This window comes from Chelonia mydas, chromosome 18 (genome assembly GCF_015237465.2).
Source record: "Chelonia mydas isolate rCheMyd1 chromosome 18, rCheMyd1.pri.v2, whole genome shotgun sequence".
Classification (NCBI taxonomy): Eukaryota; Metazoa; Chordata; order Testudines; family Cheloniidae; genus Chelonia; species Chelonia mydas.
In genome coordinates this window covers 5,725,483-5,746,892 of record NC_051258.2, presented here as the reverse complement: position 1 = coordinate 5,746,892, position 21,410 = coordinate 5,725,483, and the positions used below count along the sequence as shown (strand labels likewise).

The 21,410-nt window shown below is 56.1% G+C and overlaps 1 protein-coding gene across 7 annotated transcripts in view; it reads left to right on the top strand.

Moving 5' to 3' along the window:
- The window catches only part of ZBTB17 (zinc finger and BTB domain containing 17), a 39,653-nt gene extending 19,450 nt beyond the window's left edge, over positions 1–20,203 (top strand). For 4 of the 7 annotated variants that reach the window (XM_043531755.1, XM_043531759.1, XM_043531756.1 and 1 more), the window contains 13 exons: positions 138–326; positions 1,198–1,377; positions 1,649–1,774; positions 6,238–6,482; positions 6,570–6,775; positions 7,453–7,753; positions 12,448–12,535; positions 13,783–13,899; positions 15,979–16,099; positions 17,137–17,267; positions 17,691–17,906; positions 18,518–18,607; positions 19,668–20,203. In XM_043531755.1, the coding sequence (XP_043387690.1) occupies positions 138–326; positions 1,198–1,377; positions 1,649–1,774; positions 6,238–6,482; positions 6,570–6,775; positions 7,453–7,753; positions 12,448–12,535; positions 13,783–13,899; positions 15,979–16,099; positions 17,137–17,267; positions 17,691–17,906; positions 18,518–18,607; positions 19,668–19,933 (2,276 nt within the window). In that variant the 3' untranslated portion in view covers positions 19,934–20,203. The remainder of the gene's footprint in view (positions 1–137; positions 327–1,197; positions 1,378–1,648; positions 1,775–6,237; positions 6,483–6,569; positions 6,776–7,452; positions 7,754–12,447; positions 12,536–13,782; positions 13,900–15,978; positions 16,100–17,136; positions 17,268–17,690; positions 17,907–18,517; positions 18,608–19,667) is intronic. The other 3 variants (XM_037881180.2, XM_037881183.2, XM_043531758.1) reach the window with 2 other exon arrangements.
- Positions 20,204–21,410: the final 1,207 nt, after the last annotated feature.

Genomic DNA, 21,410 nt, shown 5'->3' with positions numbered 1-21,410 from the left:
TTTAAAAATCTGGCCTTCAGTCACTAGTGCATGTTCAGTCTCTAAAATGTTGGCAACTTAGCTTGTTATGAAAAGGGCCACTCATCTCTGGAGCTTTGATTTGTGTTTATTTTATTTCTGGGTCTGTTTTATTGCAGGCCTTGGTCAGGTACTGGAGTTCATGTACACAGCCAAGCTCAGCCTGAGCCCAGAGAACGTGGAGGATGTGCTAGCAGTTGCCGGTTTTCTCCAGATGCAGGAAATTGTCAGTGCTTGCAATGCTTTGAAGTCTCTCACCGTGTCAGCCGAACCCAATTCAGAAAGCCACAAGGTCCCTGAAGTGACCGGTATGCAGCCTTCTTACCCCCTGGGGCTTCCCGTTCCCAATAGGAATGTGTTCTAAACGGTTCTCAGGGGATGCTGGTTTAGCCAGGATTTGATTGCTCTCTTTAGTGTGGATCTGTTACTGAAGCATACTTAAATCAGGAAGCAGCTGAGAGGAGAAGCTAAACACTGATCCATCCCCAGCCAGATGTTTTCTTTACTGTAATAAGCTGGCCTGTAGATTGTGGTGAACTCAGTGGTTAGTCAGTCAATAAAGAACCATTTCCTTCCAAAAGAAATGTAAGGAAGGTGCAGGTGAGGTCACCCCAAGCTGTGCATGTGGCCTGTGAAGCTGCAGATCGGAATGCAGAACATTGGCTCCCAGGCTTTGGGGGCAGATGAAGAGCACAGCTACACCTGGCAACGTCCATCTCTTGGTCATTGGCTGCTCTGTCCCTCTCTGTAGCTTCAGTGGCTCCAAATCCTAATCTTGGCCCTGCAAGACTTAGGGGACAGGGCTTTGGTGCGCTAAGGTTGGTCAGACATGCAGCACGTTTCAGTATTGCAAATCATGAGTCCTGTTCCCTCTGAGATCTGTTCCCTCTAACTCACCCTCCCCAGATATAGATGAAGCTTTTGTATCCGTCTCACCCCCATGGATGGCACCAGGCATTATGTGTTTGCTACTAAATGTTAGTTTTCCTTTCTTGTCCCACTGTTAGTATGTGTCAATAGCATCTTAAGACAATTAGTGCTATTGGCTGGCCTTGCTGACTGCTGTGTCCGTTGTTTGGACTCTCGGAGAGTACAGTGCGGTAGTTCTGGTTGCTTTGCCCCTCTGTCGTCTCCGAATGTGAAGGGAGCGTGGTTTGCTTGTGTGTGTTTCCCCGGCAGGGGACGAAAAAGCACCTGAAGAAGGTAAAGCAGCAGCAGCAGAAACGTTCGGTGAACTCAACAAAGCTGAGCAGGTCCCGTCCGAGAGACAAGAGGAGGAGGAGGTGACGGAGGCTGCAGCAAAGCCAAAGGAGAAAGAGCCTGAGGAGGAGGGCAGCAAGGAGACCAGCGTCAGAGCAGGTCAGCCCGAGGAAGGTTATGTATAGAAAGTAAAGGTAATTAAGCTTCCCGGCTTCACGCCTTCACTTGTGCTGCCACTAGCCCTTGGGGAAGCCTTTCGCCTCCCCCACACCCCTTACTCTCTCCTAATCCTTTCCACAGCCCTCCCTGCTCTGCCCTCCCCACCCCCGGGGATCTGTTTAGCTGAGCTGCTGCCAGGCTGCCCTGTTTCTGCGCAGCACATCGCAGCCGTCGCAGTGAATGGTTCGAACGTGCTCTTCTTTGTTTCTAGGTGCAGGCGACGCTGTACAGGAGGACTCTCCCTCTGAGGTGCCCAGTAGCCAGCAGCCAGAGGGTACCGGGCCCAACAGTGCCAGCCCGGCTGCAAAGTGCAGCTCCTCCCAGAGTTCAGAGCAAGGTGCTGACCTACACCTGGCACAGGATGATGGTTTGCCATTTTGAAATGAAAGTAGTGACAGTAACTTCCCCCCCTTACATCCAACTTTGTCGTCTCCGCCTCCTTCAGCACAGAGGAATAGCTCCAGACCCCAGGCTCCTCATGGCTACACCCCCATACTTGTCAGATGTTTCTGCCCTGTGTGTTTGATTTCACCAGTGTGGAGCTCGCTGCTCCCTCTGGTTCTCGCCCAGATACTTGGCTGCTCCCAGCTCCACAGGGAACAGGCCCGAGGGGAATGCCACAGAAGGATGTGAAGTCAGATGGGAACAGGTGTCACTGTATGCTGTACAGCCCTTGCTGTTGCAGCAGGCCATGAAACCTGCAGCCTGGGCTGTCTAGTTTGTCAAGTACGTCAGGATTGCATTGCTCTGAGCAGCAAATAGCTGGAGCTTAAGTTGGGAATTTTAAGGGCTGTAGTTTTCATTGGTGCAGGAGCTTACATTTGAAAATAGAGGAACTGAGGACCATCCTGCTTGTTAGATACATCCTGTTTGAAAGCACGGGACTTCCCTGGGTTTTGTATACATAAACCTAGATCCCTTTCATGCTGGCAAAAAGCTAATACCCCTAGAGGAGGAGGAAACCTAGCCCTTCAGCATACCACAGCTGGGCAGGTGAGCCAGGCACGGGGGAGCTGTTGTGGAACACCAAGAATGGTTAGAAAAAGAATGAGGAGTCCGGTGGCACCTTAAAGACTAACAGATTTATTTGGGCATAAGCTTTCATGGATAAAAAAACCCACTTCTTCAGATGCATGGGGTGAAAATTACAGACGCAGGCATAAATCTACTGACACATGCAGAGAAGGCAATTTTCCCTCTCTTGGTATTGACACCTCCTCGTCAATTATTGGGGGTGGACCACATCCACCCGACTGAATTGGCCTTGTCAACCCTGGTTCTCCACTTGTAACTCCCTTCTCTTCATGTGCCAGTATGTTTATGCCTGCATCTGTAATTTTCACTCCATGCATCTGAAGAAGTGGGGTTTTTTTACCTACGAAAGCTTATGCCCAAATAAATCTGTTAGTCTTTAAGGTGCCACCGGACTCCTCGTTGTTTTTGTGGGTACAGACTAACACAGCTATCCCTCTGATGTTAGTAAAAGCATTTCAGTAGCTTTAATAGAGGCACGTAGAGAAGTTACAGTAACTCTAGACAACTTTTTCCATTAAAGCGGTTGCAGATCTCAGCTCCCAAGCAATGTCCCAGGCAGCACATTAGACCTGAATTATGTTGGGGACCACAGATCTGTGTGGCCCTGTTCCCTGAGCCCTCTCTGCCTCTCCAGCACGCAAACACCAGAAGGGCACGGAGGGATCAAATCAGTTCCAACTTCTGTGCACTTTAGGAAGTGTATGGGCGTCAGGGGTGAAAGTAAGTTAGAGGACTTACCGCTACGCCGGAGTCCTGAGCAGGGGGCTTGGCTTCAACCAGAAGAGGCAGGGCCTTAAATCCCCAGGCCCTTTAAATCTTGATTTAAAGCGCCAGGGCTCCAGCTGCGGTAGTGGTGGATGGGAGCCCAGGGCCCTTTAAATCACCCTCGAGCTACCAGCTGCAGAGGCGGCTGGGAACCCCAGGGCTCGGGAGCAATTTAAAGGGCCCAGAGCTCCAGCTGCCGCTACCGCAGTGGAGCCCCGGGCCCTTTAAATCACTGAGGAGCCCTGGGGGCTCCTGGCTGCCACTGCTACCCCAGGGCTCTGGGCTCTGGCAGAGCTTTAAAGGGCCTGGGGCTCCGCTGTGGTAGCGGCTGCCAGAGCCCCAAGCCCTTTAAATCCCCGCATGAGCCCTGCTGCCCGAGCCCTGGGGTAGCGGCAGCGGGGCTCTGGCGGGGATTTAAAGGGCCCCGGAGCTCCAGCCGCTGCTACTGCCCTGGGGCCCTTTAAATCCCCGCCTGAGCCCAGCTGCCCGAGCCCTGAAGTAGCGGTGGCGGGGATTTAAAGGGCGAGGGCGGTAGCAGCGGCTGGAGCTCCAGGGCCCTTTAAATCCCAGCCCCGCCGCCGCTACCGCAGGGCTTTAAATTGCCCTCCGGGAAAGCTGGTCCTGGTACGGTGCACCAGCTCTTACCAGTACGCCGTACCGGGGCGTACCGGCTTACTTTCCCCTCTGACGGGCTTGGGGAAGGCCGGCTGGTCAGAAGCCCCAAACTCCTCATGCACTGCTTCTTTAAATGCCGAACACGTCCCATATCATATTTATAAGGTGTAGCAATTTCGGCAAGAAGTGACAGTTAGAGGCCCATTTGCATGGCCATGTAATTGCATTTGTACAAGAGACTCTGGGAGTAGGTGTTGAACAAAGGACAGACCTGGAAACAGGAGCCTTCTATGTACAGCACAGGTACCCCACAGGCAACAGCAGTGCAAGCTCTCCGGTGCTGTCCTGCCAGCCTGCCCCGCTCCCACCTGGTGGCGTAGCTTGGGTTCCCATTCAGGCCATGGAAACTGCTGAGCCCGCCAGCCACTCAGTTGATGGTGGATTTACTGCTGTGTAAGCACCTGTCCAATGGGAACTGAACTGAGATCGTCAGACTGGGGGGCCACCAAACAGCGCACCAGGGGGAAGATCTTTCAGTCACTCCCGACTCTTTGCATCGGTAACCTAGAAATGAAAGGCCGTATCCCGTGGTGAGCTGGAGCCAGTTCGCTGGAACTGGTTGTTAAATTTAGAAGCCCTTTTAGACCGGTTGTCCCGCGAGGGACAACCGGTTCTAACAGGGCTTCTAAATTTAACAACTGGCCAAAAGTGGTGCCTTTAGGCTCCATGGGTGCTCTGGGGCTGAAGCACTCACAGGGAAAATTTGGTGGGTGCAGAGCACCCACTGGCAGCTCCCCGCCCAGCCCCAGCTCACCTCACCTCCGCTCCGTCTCCTCCCCTGAACGCACCGCCCCACTCTGCTTCTCCCTGCCCCCCCTGTTTCCCACGAATCAGCTGTTCACGTGGGAAGCCTGGGAGGGCTGAGAAGCAAGTGGCAGCTTCGCACTCAGGCCCAAGGAGGTGGAGCGGAGATGAGCTGGGGGGGGGGGGGGGGCGCGAGGAGGGTGGCCCGTGCCGCAGCAGGTAACACAGGGGGCACGCAGGGGAACTGCTCCCTGCCCCAGCTCACCTCCGCCTCCCTGGGCTTGAGCGCCAAGCCGCCGCTCACTTCTCAGCCCTCCCAGGCTTCCCGTGCAAACAGCTGATTCACGGGAAACTGGGGGGGGGGGGTGTGTGTGCATTCAGGGGCGGAGCTAGAGCCGGACGTGGGGCGGGGAGCTGCCGGTGGGTGCTCTGCACCCACCAAATTTTCCCCGTGGGTGCTAGTGCCTAAGGCGCCATTTTTGATGTGATCAGTGGGGGAGCAGCTCCCCCTGCTTCCCCCCTAGCTTCGCTACCCGCCCCTAGGAGCCAGAGGGACCTGCCGGATGCTTCCTGGGAGCCTCCCCAGGTAAGCACCCCTGGGGCTCCCCGCCTCGCCCCCTGTCAGGTCCCTCTGGCTCTTAGGGATGGGGCGGGGTGGGCACTCACTAGGGTGGCCCACGAGACCCTCCTGCCTGGTTCTGGGGGCAGTCAGGGGACAGGGGAGGAGGGTGGATGGGGCAGGGGTCCCCGGGGGGGGGGGGGTGTCAAGGAACGCTAGGGGTTGGATGGGGCAGGAGTCCCGGCGGGTGGGCCACGACCCCCTCGTGGGGTGAGGAGGGAACTGGTTGTTAAGATTTTGGCAGCTCATCACTGGCCGTATCCCATCACTGGTCCCTTAAGCCTGGGACCCATATTTAGGAACTATATATAGCAGGGTTGGTTGGAAGCTTTCCATCAAAACCTATTTTTGCCAAAAAACAATTTGGCATCTAAACAAAATTTTGCACAAACAGGGTCTGCTTTCCATGGAAAATTTAGAATTTTTTTTTCCATCAATCCAAGTAGCTGAAAACCAAAATGTTTCAATTCTCAAATAAAACCCCATGGAGCCTCATAGGAATTGTAGTTCTGGTGTCTCATATTCCCAGTCCCTGCTCTGGGTTGGACTCCCCGGCCAGACTTGGTTTCCCCTGACGCTTTGTGGCCATGTGACTGCTGTGAAGCACCCCCTCCCCTCACGCAGGGCAGGGGCTGTGGCCCAGCATGGCAGACGGAGTCTAAGCCGGGAGCCTGGCATCTCGAGGAGACTGGAAGCCTGCAGCGCTATGGCTGCCTGTCAGATTCCAAACTTTTTTGGTTTTCAGCCGAAAAAATTCAGGTTTTGATTTTTTTGTTTCTGCCAAAAACTCAAAATGTCCCCTGGGGGTGTAACTCCCTTTTCCAACCAGCTCTCACACCAGGGTCTTTGTCTCCCGAGTGTCCAGGCTTGTTTTATGAACCATGTGCAATGCCGCAGTCGGATTTTTGTCTCCCACCTTTTATTCCTGGTTTTCAGCATCCCTCTGTCTCCTAAACCTGCAGAAATGGAGGTGGAGCTGGAGGGGAAGGAGGAAGAGGAGGAGATGACAGCGGAAGAAGAGGAGGAAGCCAAAATCTCAGAAGAAGAGAAACCACGATTGGAAAACGGAGACAACCCCGAGGATAACGAGTCAGGGGGCACAGACTCCGGACAGGAGAACTCCGGGGAAGCCAGGCTGCTGCGATCAGGCACCTACAGCGACAGGACTGAATCGAAAGCCTATGGCTCGGTGACTCACAAGTGTGAGGTAAGGCGAGAGCAGCTTCCTCCGGGGCCTCAGTTCCCCTGGACCACTGTGGGGCTGGCTCTTTACCTGGTGTGTCTTTGTCCGTAGGACTGTGGAAAGGAATTCACGCACACCGGTAACTTCAAGCGGCATATCCGGATCCACACTGGAGAAAAGCCTTTTTCTTGCAGGGAATGTAACAAAGCGTTCTCCGACCCGGCGGCCTGCAAAGCCCACGAGAAGACACACAGGTACGGCTTGCTGCCAACTGAGAACAACGTGCCAGTGAGCGCCTGCTCTTCGCTGCAGCTGAGGTCAGTGCCGGCCTGCACTGCAGCCAGGTGTGTGAGCTGCAGCTCATGTAGACGTACCTGTGCTAGCTTTAATCTAGCTAGCTCAGTGAAAACAGAAGTGTGCTGTGGGCTGCCCAAGCCCACCTGATGCCCCCCACGTATGTACTGGCTGGGCAGCCTGCACTGCCGCATTCTCACTTTTATTTTTATCAAGCTTGCTAGATTCACCCTAGCTTGGGGATGCCTGGACGGGCTGCAGATCCCATCACTGCGTGCCAGCAGCTGGGAGGTTGAGAGGGCTTAGTAGGTGGAGTGAGGGACTGCTAACGGAGTGAACTCCGCTCCAGCCAGGTTGATGCACCGTCTAATTCTCCCTCTGCCTGCTTTCGCCCCTGGCTCACTATAATGCTTCTAAAGGGGTGAAGTCTCTTTGACCCAGGGAACAATCCATCTCTGCTGCCTGGCTACAGCAGAGCTCACCCATTACTGCCCACTGGAATCCTAGTCTCCGGTGCTGACATCTTGATGCAGGGAGGTATTCCAGAACATGCCTATGTTGACTCTCTAGGCAGGTGTCTTGTGTGAGGGTTGATCTTAGAGCTGCCAAAAGGAGAAGGATCAGAAAAGTCTGTCCTGAACAGACAAGCCACCTGGCTGCCGTGTGGAGTCCCTCAGTCCCTTCTGAATCCCTCTTTCAGCCCTCTGAAGCCCTACGGCTGCGAAGAGTGCGGCAAGAGCTACCGGCTCATCAGCCTGCTGAACCTGCACAAGAAGCGGCACACGGGCGAGGCCAAGTACCGGTGTGACGACTGCGGCAAGCTCTTCACCACCTCGGGCAACCTCAAACGGCACCAGCTGGTGCACAGCGGGGAAAAGCCCTACCAGTGTGACTACTGCGGGCGCTCCTTCTCCGATCCCACCTCCAAGATGCGCCACCTGGAGACCCACGACACAGACAAGGAGCACAAGTGTCCTCACTGTGACAAGAAATTCAATCAGGTGAGTGGACGGCGGCTGGGGAGCTCCTCCGACAGCTTGCCAGGACCTCCAGGGGCACCCCCTGCGCCTGTGGGCAGCAAGCACCCCCGCCGCAGGCTTGCTTGTCCTTCTGTCTGCCAGAGAAGTTGCTGGTTGGGTTGCATTCACCAGCCTCGAATCCAGAGCCGCTGGAGGGAGGCCGATCGCGGTAAATGGGTCTCTCTGGGCTGCATCTCCTGTTTGCTATGGGGTCTTATCCAAGGCCCCAGGAAATGCTTCCATTGATTCTTCCACAGGCTTTGGGTCAGGCTCCCAGTGAATTGGCCGGTGGCTGCAAGCTGCGTTTTGGGGGCTGCCTGTGCTGTGCTTGGCTCTGGGGTGTGCTTTGGGCCCCCAGTTCAGAGTTAGCAGTTTGTCCTCCTCCTCGTCAAACTGTGACTTACACCTGGAAGTCCCCAAAAGCCCCTTCTCCCCTGCGAAGAGCCCAGGGAGACCTGGAGGGGCTGTAACTGAGCCGGACACCTTCATGTCAAAGTCCTCCGTGGAGAACTAGAGAGCAGCCAGCCACACTGGAGTAGGTCCCCCTTCCAAACTCTGTTCTGCTCTGTACAGGGTCTTATGCCACGCCCACCACCTCGGTGTCTGAGCGCCTACATGCTAGTTCTGTGAGAGGTTTGATCGTCCCCATTTTACAGATGGAGAAACTGAGGCACAGAGAGGGAGGTGATTGATTCACCCCCAGTGTCTTAGCGAGCCAGGAAGAGAACTTGGGTTTCCTGACTCCAACTCTTATTTGGGCAGAGGCTTTGTCTTGGCAACATCTGGGCAGCTGTCATCTTCCCCGCGTAACCCCCACTCCCTTTCTCAGTGCAGGATCTTGTTAGTGGCCAGGACCTGACTCCAAACACCTTGCACAGCCTCTGGGTGATGGGGGATTAGTGTCGAGTCATAGAATATGAGGGTTGGAAGGGACCTCAGGAGGTCATCTAGTCCAAACCCCTGCTCAAAGCAGGACCGATCCCCAATTAAATCATCGCAGCCAGGGCTTTGTCAAGCCTGACCTTAAAAACTTCTAAGGAAGGAGATTCCACGACCTCCCTATGTAACGCATTCCAATGTTTCACCACCCTCCTAGTGAAAAAGTTTTTCCTAATATCCAACCTAAATCTCCCCACTGCAACTTGAGACCATTACTCCTTGTCCTGTCATCCACTACCACTGAGAATAGTCTAGAGCAATCCTCTTTGGAACCCCCTTTCAGGTAGTTGAAAGCAGCTATCAAATCTCCCCTCATTCTTCTCTTCTGCAAACTAAACAATCCCAGTTCCCTCAGCCTCTCCTCATAAGTCATGTGTTCGAGTCCCCTAATCATTTTTGTTGCCCTCCACTGGACTCTTTCCAATTTTTCAACATCCTTCTTGTAGTGTGGGGCCCAAAACTGGACACAGTACTCCAGATGAGGCCTCACCAGTGTCGAATAGAGGGGAACGATCACGTCCCTCGATCTGCTGGCAATGCCCCTACGTATACATCCCAAAATGCCATTGGCCTTCTTGGCAACAAGGACACACTGTTGACTCATATCCAGCTTCTCGTCCACTGTAACCCCTAGGTCCTTTTCTGCAGAACTGCTGCCGAGCCATTCGGTCCCTAGTCTGTAGCGGTGCATTGGTTTCTTCCGTCCTAAGTGCAGGACTCTGCACTTGTCCTTGTTGAACCTCATCAGATTTCTTTTGGCCCAATCCTCCAATTTGTCTAGGTCCCTCTGTATCCTATCCCTACCCTCCAGCGTATCTACCTCTCCTCCCAGTTTAGTGTCATCTGCAACTTGCTGAGGGTGCAATCCACACCAGCCTCCAGATCATTTATGAAGATATTGAATAAAACCGGCCCCAGGACCAACCTTTGGGGCACTCCACTTGATACCGGCTGCCAACAAGACATGGAGCCATTGATCACTACCCATTGAGCCCAACAATCTAGCCAGCTTTCTATCCACCTTATAGTCCATTCATCCAGCCCATACTTCTTTAACTTGCTGACAAGAATACTGTGGGAGACAGTGTCAAAAGCTTTGCTAAAGTCAAGGAACACCATGTCCACTGCTTTCCCCTCATCCACAGAGCCAGTTATCTCGTCATAGAAGGCAGTTAGATTAGTCAGGCATGACTTGCCCTTGGTGAATCCATGCTGACTGTTCCTGATCACTGTTCCTGCTCCCCTGGAAGTCAATGCAAAACTCTCGCTGACTTTGGCAAGCAGAACTGTCCTGTGTAGAGCAGAGCGATAGGTCGTGCCGAAGTGAGCAGCTTGGCAAAGCACACGGGCACCTCTGCACTGAGGCGGGCATCCCTACCTGCGCCTGCATCCTCTTCCTCCGGGTATTTCTTGTACAGAGAATGTTCTTCCCAGGCCCTTACACTGCACTGGCCTCTGATGATTTTTCCCTGGTTGGAATTCAGGATGTAGGTTTTGCTCTGCAAAGCCCTCTCTAGCTAGCCGAAGTCCTGCCTTCCCCCTCCTGCTGCATCCCAACAGGTGAAATCTGAGGAGCATGTTGTGACAGCCCCTGGACTCACAGAGGAAGGACACCAGACCAAAGTGGGAAGGGAGGTCCCAGGTTCGTCGACCTTTAGGACACATTCTGAACATAGACATCGGTCATAGATACTTGTCTGGCCTCCATTAAAGTGGTATCGAGCGCCTCATGCTCTCCAGTGTATTTGTCTTGCACGCCCCTGTGCAGCGTGGCAGGCTACTGTCCCCATTGTATAGATCAGGAGCTGAGACACAGGGAGACTGACTCGCCCAAGGAAGTGCAGGGGGGTCTCCTGAGTTCTAGCGCCCTGGGCCAGCCTTCCTCCGATGGCGCTGTCTGTAGGAGGTGGGGTGGGTTGAGTTTCCTTGATTTCTCCGGCGGCTTTTCTGACATGCCCGAGAGGTTTCAGTGACACAGTTTGCACAGAGAAAAGCAGCTAGATAGACCTTGCCCGGGTGGTTCAATAATCGGGTCACTTCTATGGTGCCAGCTTCTGATTTCAACACAGGCTAGTGCCCCGTGCCTGCGTGGCTTCTGGTTTTGACATCGGACTGCCTGAGCTCAGCCAGAACCAAAGACGATCAGCCCCTCGATGTTTCCTCTCGTACCTCTCGATGGTTCTTGGTCTCCTGCCAAGTCTGTGTGAAGGAAGCACCGTACCGAAGCGGGCACCTTTGCCAGGCTTTGGTCTAGGGAGCGATGCTGGATTGCTGGGCTGCACTGGCTCACAGCTGTGCGGACACCTTAACCAGACCTCCAGGGGTATTTTATTATGGAGCTGATCTTTCAGCGTCCTCTTTGATATCAGGTTCTCTTCGCCATGCCCTTGAGTTTCCTGAGTTTGGGAGGTGAAGATTCAGCTTCTAGTTAGGTGCTGAGTAGGGCTGGATGTGCTGGGCACCCAGTGTGTTCCTAGGGAGCCAGTCCCCTGCTCAGGTCGGTCGTAGATAGCAGGACTAGCAACGGGATCGTTTCCAGCGAACGCTGCATCCTCTGCCTTTCTCCATCTCGCTCCCGAGGCTGTTGCTGTCCGCGAGGCCGCAGCACCCTCCTCTCGGGAGAGCTGGAGCTGAACCTGTGGCCCCGGTCCAGCACCTGAACCCCAAGGCCAGATTTGGGTACAGCAGGAATGCCGGTTTGCCACGTGTATGCAGCACAAACCCAGGACGAAGCAGTGGCGGATTAACAGTTTTCACACGTCTGGGCTATGCTAACATTGTCACTGCAGTGCTGCTAGGGTCACCAGGCGTCTGGTTTTTGACCGGAACGCCCGGTCGAAAAGGGACTCTGGCAGCTCCTATCAGCACCGCTGACCGGGCCATTGAAAGTCTGGTCGGCGGCGCAGTGGGGCTAAAGCAGGCTCCCTGCCTGCCCTGGTTCCGCATGGCTCCCGGAAGTGGCTGGCGTGTCCAACTCCTAGGCGCAGGGGCCAGGGAGGCTCCGTAGCTCCCACTGGCCAGGAACTACAGCCAATGGGAGCTGAGGGGGTGGCGTCTAGTTCCCTGGCCCCCCTGCCTAGGAGCCGGACATGCCGGTCACTTCCGGGAATGACCTGAGGTAAGCTCCACCCGGCCAGAACACGCCCAACTCCCTACCCTAGCTTGGAACCCGCACCCAAACTCCCTCCCGGAGCCCACATCCCAACCCCCTGCCCCAGCCCAGAGCCCCCTCCTGCACCCCAAACCGCTCATCCCCAGCCCCACTCCAGAACCCAAACTCCCAGCCGGAATCTGCACCCCCAGCCAGAACCCGCACCCCAACCCTCTACCCCACGCCTGAGTCCCCTCCTGTACCCCAAACCCCTCATCCCTGGCCCCACTCCAGATTCTGCACCCCCAGCTAGAGCCCTAAGCGCCCCCCCTGCATCCCTGCACTCCAACTCTCTGAGCCAGCCTGGTGAAAGTGAGTGGGGGAGAGGGTGCGGGAGAGTGAGTGACAGAGGGAGGGGAGATGGAGTGAGCTGGAGGTGGGGCCTTAGGGAAAGGGTGGGGCAAGGGCAGGGCCTCTGGGAAGGGGCAGGGCAGGGGGAATGGGTGTTTGGTTTTGTGTGATTAGAAAGTTGGCAACCCTAAATGCTGCCCACCTACATGCTTCCAATGTACACGGGGCTGCCCACAGCAGTCCCTCTGTTCCCAGAGGGCAGCAAGGCTCAAAGGAGCTGGTTTTCTTCCTGCAGGTGGGGAATTTAAAGGCGCACTTGAAGATTCACATCGCGGACGGGCCACTGAAGTGCCGGGAATGCGGCAAGCAGTTCACCACGTCAGGTACCACGCAGGGCACAGGTGGTTGAGTACAAGGATGTCCACGCTTGGCTGTCTCCTGGCATTTGCAGACAGCGCCACCTAGAGTAGAGGCCGCGGCTTTGCATGCTTAGGCTGGCTTGGGAAGAAGCATTAGGGGTGGGGTGAGCTACTCCTCAGTGAGACACCAGATACTCAGCATGGGCGCAGCATCCCTGAGGTCAAGATTTCCCAGGGGCACCCCCTGCTTGGAAAGAAAGCACTGCTTAGGTTAGCAAAAGGAACTTCTGGCACTGCTAGAAGCAAGCCTAGCTCCCTTGTAAGGTGGCAGAGGGACAGCTGGTACCCTATTCACTATCATCAGCCCCAAGACTTCAAGGATCATGAGTCAGGTCCCAAAAGATCATGAGTTGGACTTAAGACGTGCATGATTTAAACAGAAATAAATAATGAAATTGTGGTGGTTGTTTGCCCTCAGGTGTCTGAGCCTTTAGGGGTCAGAGCTCCAAGCTTTTCTCTGTAGCCATGAAGGCTAGAAAATTTCTGGTTTTTAAAATGGAAGCTGAGATTCTTGTGTGATCACCTGACTCCAGGAGCTGGGGCTTTAAGAAGAACACCAAATATGGCGAGACCTGTGCTGCCAACCTGAGAGCTGACAACCCTGCCCATTAGCATTTAATACAGTGTGGGAGTTAAATCTAAAATCCTCTAAAGCCACTGCTAGGGTCAGGCAGTGAGAGTCACTTCTTGATCTGAGCCATTTCTGCCGCCCTGGATTGCTGTTTGCCAACGCAAAGCACCCCTCATGGCATAACATGGATCCCTCGCTTCCTGCTGCATTGCGTGTGGCTGAGAGCACACTAGCCAGTGTGTATTTGTGTAACGGGCTAGAAATCCCGGGGCCTCCCCGAATGTCGCACTCAGTAACTGAACAAAGCCCTGGCTGGGATGATTTAGTCAGGGATCGGTCCTGCTTTGAGCAGGGGGTTGGACTAGATGACCTCCTGAGGTCCCTTCCAACCCTGATATTCTATGAACAATACCCGTCCCTGTGGCCTCAGCAGAAATGGAAAGCTAAGGAGGCATGAGGCCATGGAAAGTGCCCTGCTCTCGTTTGGTGCCGGCTGCTAGCTGGGCCCGTGGGCGTGGAGCAAGAGGATTTCTCACCGGCTGAGCACATACCGAGCGAGCCAGTCTGGAGGGGATGGGGGGAGCGCTCATGCCCGCAGAGCCCTCTGGGCTACTGACTCCCTCTTGTCTGGTCCTCCAAGGGAACTTGAAGAGACACCTGCGGATCCACAGTGGAGAGAAGCCGTACGTGTGTGTGCATTGCCAGAGGCAGTTTGCAGACCCTGGGGCCCTGCAGCGGCACGTTCGCATTCACACAGGTAGGGAACCCCAGCCTGGGCCAGCGGGAGACCAGGCCCCGAGACCCCCATCCTCTTGCTCCGGGGGCTAGACTTGGCTCCAGCTCTGCTGATGAGACAGCAGGGGCTGGTGGGAAGCAAAGCAAGCAGCAGGACTGGGGCTGGGCTGACTTTGCAGGGCCACGTTCCTCTCTGACCTCTGCCAAGTGCCAGCAGTAGCTGCCAAGAGGCTTTGGTTTCGCGTGTCTGTTGTGCAACAAACAGTGGGGTCTCCTGTGTGCACAAACGCAACAGCTGTGTGTTTCCAGCCCTTCAGAACACTCCCCCTCCCGCCCCACGCCCAGGGGCCTGTGCTACCCCCTCCCGGGATTCCAGAGCATATGTATGTACTCGGCATAGCCCAGCGTAGTGGGACACCCAGGCCCGGGTCCTTTGGAGAACTGGTCTGCTGCCCATCATCGCAGTATCTGGGCACTCTCCGTGTAAAATCAACAGCAAAAGCGAAGTCTCTGGTGGATTCTTGGGGTCTCTGACACTCACCCCATTTTGGTGCCAGAGCTCTATTTGGGAGAGCGTAGAGCTGACCTGCCCAGCCAGGCTGTAGCTCACCAGAGCACAGACTGCCGGCTGCCCGGGGTCAAGCAAGTGGCATAAGAAGCCGATGTGCTCAGTGTGACTGTAGTAATGACACGCCGCTGATGAGCAACAGAACAGTGCTGTTGTGACAGACATGCCCAGGGCCTGGCCTGAGACGTGGTCTCCTCTTTATACCCCTCCTGCCATACACTGGCCCATTCCTTTAGCTTGTTAAAATGACTCCAGATAATTAAGTCCAGAGCAGACTGCGAGGAGTTACAAAGGGATCTCACAAAACTGGGTGACAAAATGGCAGATTAAATTCAGTGTTGATAAATGGAAAGTGATGCACATTGGAAAACATCATCCCAACCATACATATAAAATGCTGGAGTCTGAATTAGCTGTTCCCACTCAGGAAAGAGATCTTGGAGTCATGATGGATAGTTCTCTGAAAACATCCACTCACTGTGCAGCGGCCTTCAAAAAAGCAAACAGATTATTAGGAAACATTAGGAAAGGGAGAGATAATAAGACAGAAAATATCACGTTGCCTCTGTATAAATCCATAGCATCCCACATCTGGAATACTGTGTGTAGATCTCCAAACAGAGAGATTAGAATTGGAAAAGGTTCTGAGAAGGGCAACAGAAATGATTCGGGGTGTGGAACAGCTTCCGTGTGAGGGGAGAGTAAAAAGACGGGGACTTTTCAGCTTGGACAAGAGAGGATTAAGTGGGGAGTTGATTGAAGCCTATAAAATCATGACTGGAGTGGAAAAAGCGAATCAGGAAGTGTTATTTACCCACTTTCATAACACAAGAAGTAGGGGTCACCCAATGAAATTAAGAGACAGCAGGTTTAAAACAGACAAAAGGGAGTATTTCTTCACACAACGCACAGTCAACCTGTGAAACTCCTTGCCAGAGGATGTTGTGAAGGCCAAGACTATAGCAGGGTTAAAAAAAGCACTAGATAAGTTCATGGAGGATAGGTCCATCAATGGCTATTAACCAGGATGGGCAGAGATGCCCCTAGGCTCTGTTTGCCAGAAGCTGGGAATGCGTGACAGGGGATGGATCACTTGATGATTATCTGTTCTGTTCATTCCCTCTGGGGCACCTGGCATTGGCCACTGTCAGTAGACAGGACACTGGGCTAGATGGACCTTGGGTTTGACCCAGTCTGGCTATTCTTATGTTGTGCCATGTCTGAATGAGAGTCGGCTCCTCGGAGCGGCTCACGTGTCCCCTTGGGCCTCCCAAGCACGTGTGAAGCGCCCATGTCCGTCCATCCCAGAGCTCTTCATTTCAGGCCCCTAGGGGTCAAGTGAGCTTCCTCTTTCCACCAGCTTGGGAAAGGCCTGAAGCAGCAGAGCCCCCAGGATCTCTAGACCGCTGCCCCTATGGCCATGTGTGGGGCAGCTAGATGGGGTGGCACCCCACTGGCTGTAGGCATGGGTGGGGTTGGGGGGCTGCTGCGTCTGGCTGCTGAGCTGTGTGAGCTCTCCCCGTCTCTCCCCAGGCGAGAAGCCCTGCCAGTGCCTGATCTGTGGCAAGGCCTTCACGCAGGCCAGCTCCCTCATCGCCCACGTGCGCCAGCACACCGGAGAGAAACCCTACGTGTGTGAGCGCTGCGGCAAGAGGTGAGGCCCCGGCCCCCTTCCCGGGCTCCTGGCTGGGCCCCGCCTCCCTCCCAGGCAGCCCTGGATCTTAGCCCAGCAAATACAGCAATGGGGCTCAATTCTTGCCGCCCCGTGGGGATCCCCCGCTGCCCACGTGTGATCCTGCTTCCCTGCAGCCTGGGCCCCTCGCCCGCTGCACAGGATCCAGCTCCGGCCTGGCAGAGGCACAGTTGCTTTCGTTGGTTGGGCGCTTTCTTTCCCTTATGGTCCCGGGGAGGAGCGGGGTGAGCGCCCGACTTGTCCGGGGAATCGCTAATGAAGCACGTGGGTTGTTGTGCCCAGGTGAGGATGGGAGGGGTCTGCCAGCCTGGTGCCAAGGGACTGCTTCCATTCCCAGGGGGTGCCCACAGTGGGGGAGATCAGAGCTCTGTGGTTGGGCCCTGGCTCTCTGGAAGCTGGTCTCCTCTCAGCCTCGCTGGTACCCCGTGGTCCTGAGATCAGCTGCGGGGTTGGGCTGCACATGGCAGGGGACGCTGGCGAAGGGTTCTCAGTGGGGCTCTTAGCTCCGAGGGACTAACCTTCAGAGCACAGTCCAGGCCCATCTCTGCTTGTGCCAGGACACGTGGCACTTGGCACTGGACAAAGTGCGGGGTTGGGGGGGGTGTAATTTTTGCCATTTCTTGGCCTGGCCCATGCTTGACTGCGTGTTGTCAGAACGATTCTCTGTCCAGGGCTGGGGATTGTTACGATGGGGCTCCGCGTTCGGAGGCCATTTGATGGGAGCCGAGCATGTGAGCTTATGCCGTCTCTTTCCGGTTTAAAGGGGCAGGGCTGGCGATGGGAACCTGGGGGCACAAGGTGCCCACCTGCCGCATGCTCCCAGCCGTTGCAGGGCTGCACTGGGTCAGCTCAGTGAAGAGGCTGTGGGCTCTGAACCAGGCCTTCTCTCTGCTTTCAGGGGAGGCCCATGCGTCAGACTGATCTCTGTGCTGGGGTCCTAGGACTGCACCCAGCTCCCTCGGCTCCCCACTAACGGCTTCCCCCTTCCTCCCCACTAGGTTCGTCCAGTCCAGTCAGCTGGCTAACCACATCCGTCACCACGACAACATCCGACCGCACAAATGCAACGTGTGCAACAAGGCCTTTGTGAATGTGGGCGACCTCTCCAAGCACATCATCATCCACACCGGTGGGTCCCACCTCCCCCTTCCGGCAGACACAGCTTCTTCACCCACCTGGGAACTGCTGGGCCCCACAACCTGGAAAACCCATGGGGAGAAGGCCCTTCTTGCCGGGCACCTGCTTGCGACCCAACTGGAAAAGAATCATGTCCCACTCATTAGCAGCTCTGCCCCTGCACAGCCATGGGGAGATACCATGGGTCAGAGCCAGGCACACGCTGGGCTGGGAGAGGGAGGGGAGGGGGATCCCGGCAGTCCTGCTCCTCACCCATGTTTGGGGTCTTGATTATTCTGTGCCCTTGAAACGACCCGGGCGTCCATCCAACAGGCTGTGACCGACCCCCCGGCCCTGCCCCTGAGCTGTCTCCGCTCCCCCCTCCTGTAGCGTTTCCCTGCAGAGTTAACCCAGGCCGGGGCTTGGTTCCGTGCAGGAGAGAAGCCGTTCCTCTGCGACAAGTGTGGCCGCGGCTTCAACCGCGTGGACAACCTGCGCTCCCACGTGAAAACCGTGCACCAGGGCAAGGCCGGCATCAAGATCCTGGAGCCGGAGGAAGGCGACGAGGTCAACATCGTCACCGTGGCCTCAGATGACATGGTCACCTTGGCCACGGAGGCGCTGGCGGCCACGGCGGTCACGCAGCTGACAGGTGAGCCTGGGAGTCTCCCTGCTCTGTTAGCAGAGCGGGAGCCACCCTCCCTGCACTGGGCGTGGGGTGGGAGGGGCCTGCTGCACCAAAGGGAAACCTGGCTTGGGCTCTCCGCGGATCTCGCCTCCCCCTGGGGTCCCAGGGCCCTTCCCCTTCTCGGTCTCTGGCTCAAGTCTGCTGCGCTGTGGAGCATGGCTGGGGGTCGTTACCATCTGAACACAGCTCGGCTGCCCTGTAGGTCCCTTGGCCAATTCACCCTCCGCATTGGCACTAACTGCCCGTCTGTCGGCAGGCTCAGCAGCAGCCAAAGTCAGAACCGAGGGAGTCCCCCTCTTGCTCCTAGGGCTGGCTCCATGCTCGTCGGCATGGGGCAGGACACCCGCCCTGCTGCTGAACCAGCTGCCCCTGCTCTCTAGGCCGGTGGCGCTGTCCCCTTCCGCCAGCACCTGCGTGGAACAGGGGACTGGGCTGGCAGGGACTGGACTGCGCGTGTGGGCCCCACGTGGGCTCGTGGGCTAGATCTGCCGGCAGCCTGGCTGGAGAAGGGGGTGGCTGAGCACCAAGGTTCATTCAAGCCAAGTCGCCCTCCTTCTCCCCTCCTCAAACTGCAGTGGTCCCCGTGACAGCCGCCGTGACGGCAGACGAGACCGAAGCACTTAAGGCAGAGATAACCAAGGCTGTGAAGCAGGTGCAGGAAGCAGGTGAGGAGCAGCTGAAGGGCTGCTTTCTGGGGGAGGGGAGACGCCAGTCTGTGCACATGGGGGCTCCCCACTCCTGAGCCTATAGGGGGCATTTCCTGGCCACGTACCAGTTGTTCCAAGGAGAGCAAACCTGGGACCTGCTTCAGTCCCAGAGAGGAGATGCTGAACTCCAGTGGTCTAGTGGCGTTCTAGGAGCAGCCCATACATTTGGGGAGCGTCCGTCAATGCACCCTCCCCACGCTGGCCGGGAGCCTCTGGGCTGACTCACTGCAGGGGTTTGCAGGGATCCCTTTGTTCTCGGAGCAGTTCCTCGCGGCTCGGCGTTGCAGCCGTTCTCACTGATGCAGGGCTTAATGCTCCAGCACAGAGATGCCTGATCCCTCTGCAACATCCTTCCGCCTGCGCCTCGTGTCTCCAGCCCCTCTCTGCTGGCCCCGCTCGCGCCGGGAGGCAGCCGCAGTTATTTCCCCGCTGAGCTCAGCAAAGTGAAGGCGGCTGTTTACAGAGCCCCACGCGGGCCGTTAAAGGATCAGAAGACTCAGGGTTCTCCACTCTCCTGTCTGCTGGGCCCACGGGGATGGGGTCCAGAGCAGAGCAAGTTGGCGCCTTCTGCCCTTGGAGTCTAGGTTTGATGGCGATGGGGGCTGGGCGACACCTTGGGCTGCACGGGATCCTCACAGGGTTTTTAACAGTTGGGGGGGACAAGCAATGCAGCACTCCTGCTGTCAAGGGCTTGTGGGGAACCCTGGCCTCTAGTTGGCTGGATTTGAACACTCTCCTCAGTCCTTCCATCCCTGCTAACTGTTTAGCCCATCCCCTGGGGACTGGGCAGGGTGGTTCCCTAGAGATTTCCAGGGCTATGGCCGGTCTGGTGTGTAAAGAACTCAGCCCTTTGGGTCCCTCCTGCACTCCCTGCATGGGGACTGTTCCCCCGGTGGGTGGATTTCTTCGTGAGAGGGTCATGCTGTGTGTGAGCAGGGGCAGAGTCCCAGCCCTGGCTCCCAGGGCATCTGTCCATCTGCACGGCCTTTGGGTGAGTCACTTCCCCCCTTCGTTACAGACCCCAACACCCAGATCCTCTACGCCTGCGACTCGTGCGGGGAGAAGTTTCTGGATGCCAACAGCCTGGCCCAGCACGTGCGGATCCACACGGCGCAGGCCCTGGTGATGTTCCAGGCAGACACGGACTTTTACCAGCAGTACGGAGCCGCCACCACGTGGCAGGCTGAGCAGGTGATCCAGTCAGGGGAGCTGCTCTTCCGAGCCCGTGATGGGGCGGAGGTGCAGACCACAATGCCTGAGGAGTGCCAGAACCCTGCAGAGTGAATCAGCAGCACCGGGCCAGTCAGGACGTCCCCGGGAGTGGGAACCAGCAGAGGAGACCGATCATGCTACAGCATTTGGCTACTAATGGTCTGAAAAAGAAGCAGGAGCGCACATGGGGGCGCTGCCGAGTCAGCTGCTGGTCATGTCCTGACCAGTTATTTAAAGACAGATCCATGGAATGATGTAAAAAATGTATTTCTGTAATGAGAGAATCCGCACTAAGTTGTGTAATATCTAGAGAAAAATAAATCCCTTATTTTCTAAATCCTATTTAAAACCGACCCCCCTCCCCGGCCGATTGGTGCTGTCTCTGCTTTTGCACTCAAACCTCCCCGAGCACTTGGGGCCAGCTGCAGAGCTACACTTCTGCTTCCAGCCTCGGGCGAAGCCCGTGGCCCGGGGCTGAGCCATGGGCTGTGGCCAGGGGCCGTGCTGCCCTCCTGAGACTGCCGGATGTTACTGGGTGTTTCTGGCCCAACGAAGGGGGATTGTAGGGTGAGAACTGTAGAAAAAGCTCTCTGCTCGGGTGGCTAGAGTTGGCCCAGCTTCACTGCAGCGTAGCTGGGCTGAGGGAAGCTTGCACAGCCCGAGAAGACGTTGGCCAGACAAAACTTCATCCCCATCTGCTGCCCACAAGCTCATTCGGTGCCGTGACACCTCCCATGGAGCCAGTTTCAGGCCCATCCGGATCGAAGGGCCATCTAGGGGAGCCCCTGCTGCTGCGCCTTAGAATCATAGAAATGTGGGGCTGGGAGGGACCTCGATAGGCCATCTAGTCCAGCCCCTGCACTGCTGCGGGACAAGTATCCTCTAGACCAGTGGTTCTCAACCTCTTTACCATTGTGGGCCACATATACAACCCTCTGTGTGTTATGTGGGCCGCATCCACACAATATATATACTATCTGTATGGCCCTGAGGATGTCACAGCTGTGTGCTGATTGGGCCACCTGCAGGCCGTGGGTTGAGAACCACTGACCTAGCCCATCCCCGACTGGGGTTTGTTTTCCTGTTCTTAAAACCCTCCAGTGATGGGGATTCCACATCATCCCTCGGTGATTTGTACCTGTGGGTCACTGGCCCTACAAACGGGGCCTCGGGCAGGGCAGGGAGAGCTGATCACAAGGCAGTTAAATGCGGGGGGGGGGCTGAGCTAATTCATGGAATGAGAAACAGTGGAGAGGCCCTGGGGGGGGCGAAAGGGGGAACCAGCTGCTCAGCTGGCCCCCTCCCTGTGCAGTTGCATTTGCTCTGGCCAGTGACACTTGTTCAAGGACTCAGCCCCTAAGGCGAGGTACAGTGGGAAGAGCGACCTGTCTGAGAGCCCAGGAAGGGGAAGGACGTTGTTATAAAACAACTCAGTTTGGGAGCGACTGCAGTGGGATCTTGCTCCGGAGCTATAGGGAGGCCTGAGCTGTCTCCCTTGTGCTGGGCTGTGTCCACCCTGGGTATTGCAGGTTCTGAAACCTGCTCCAGG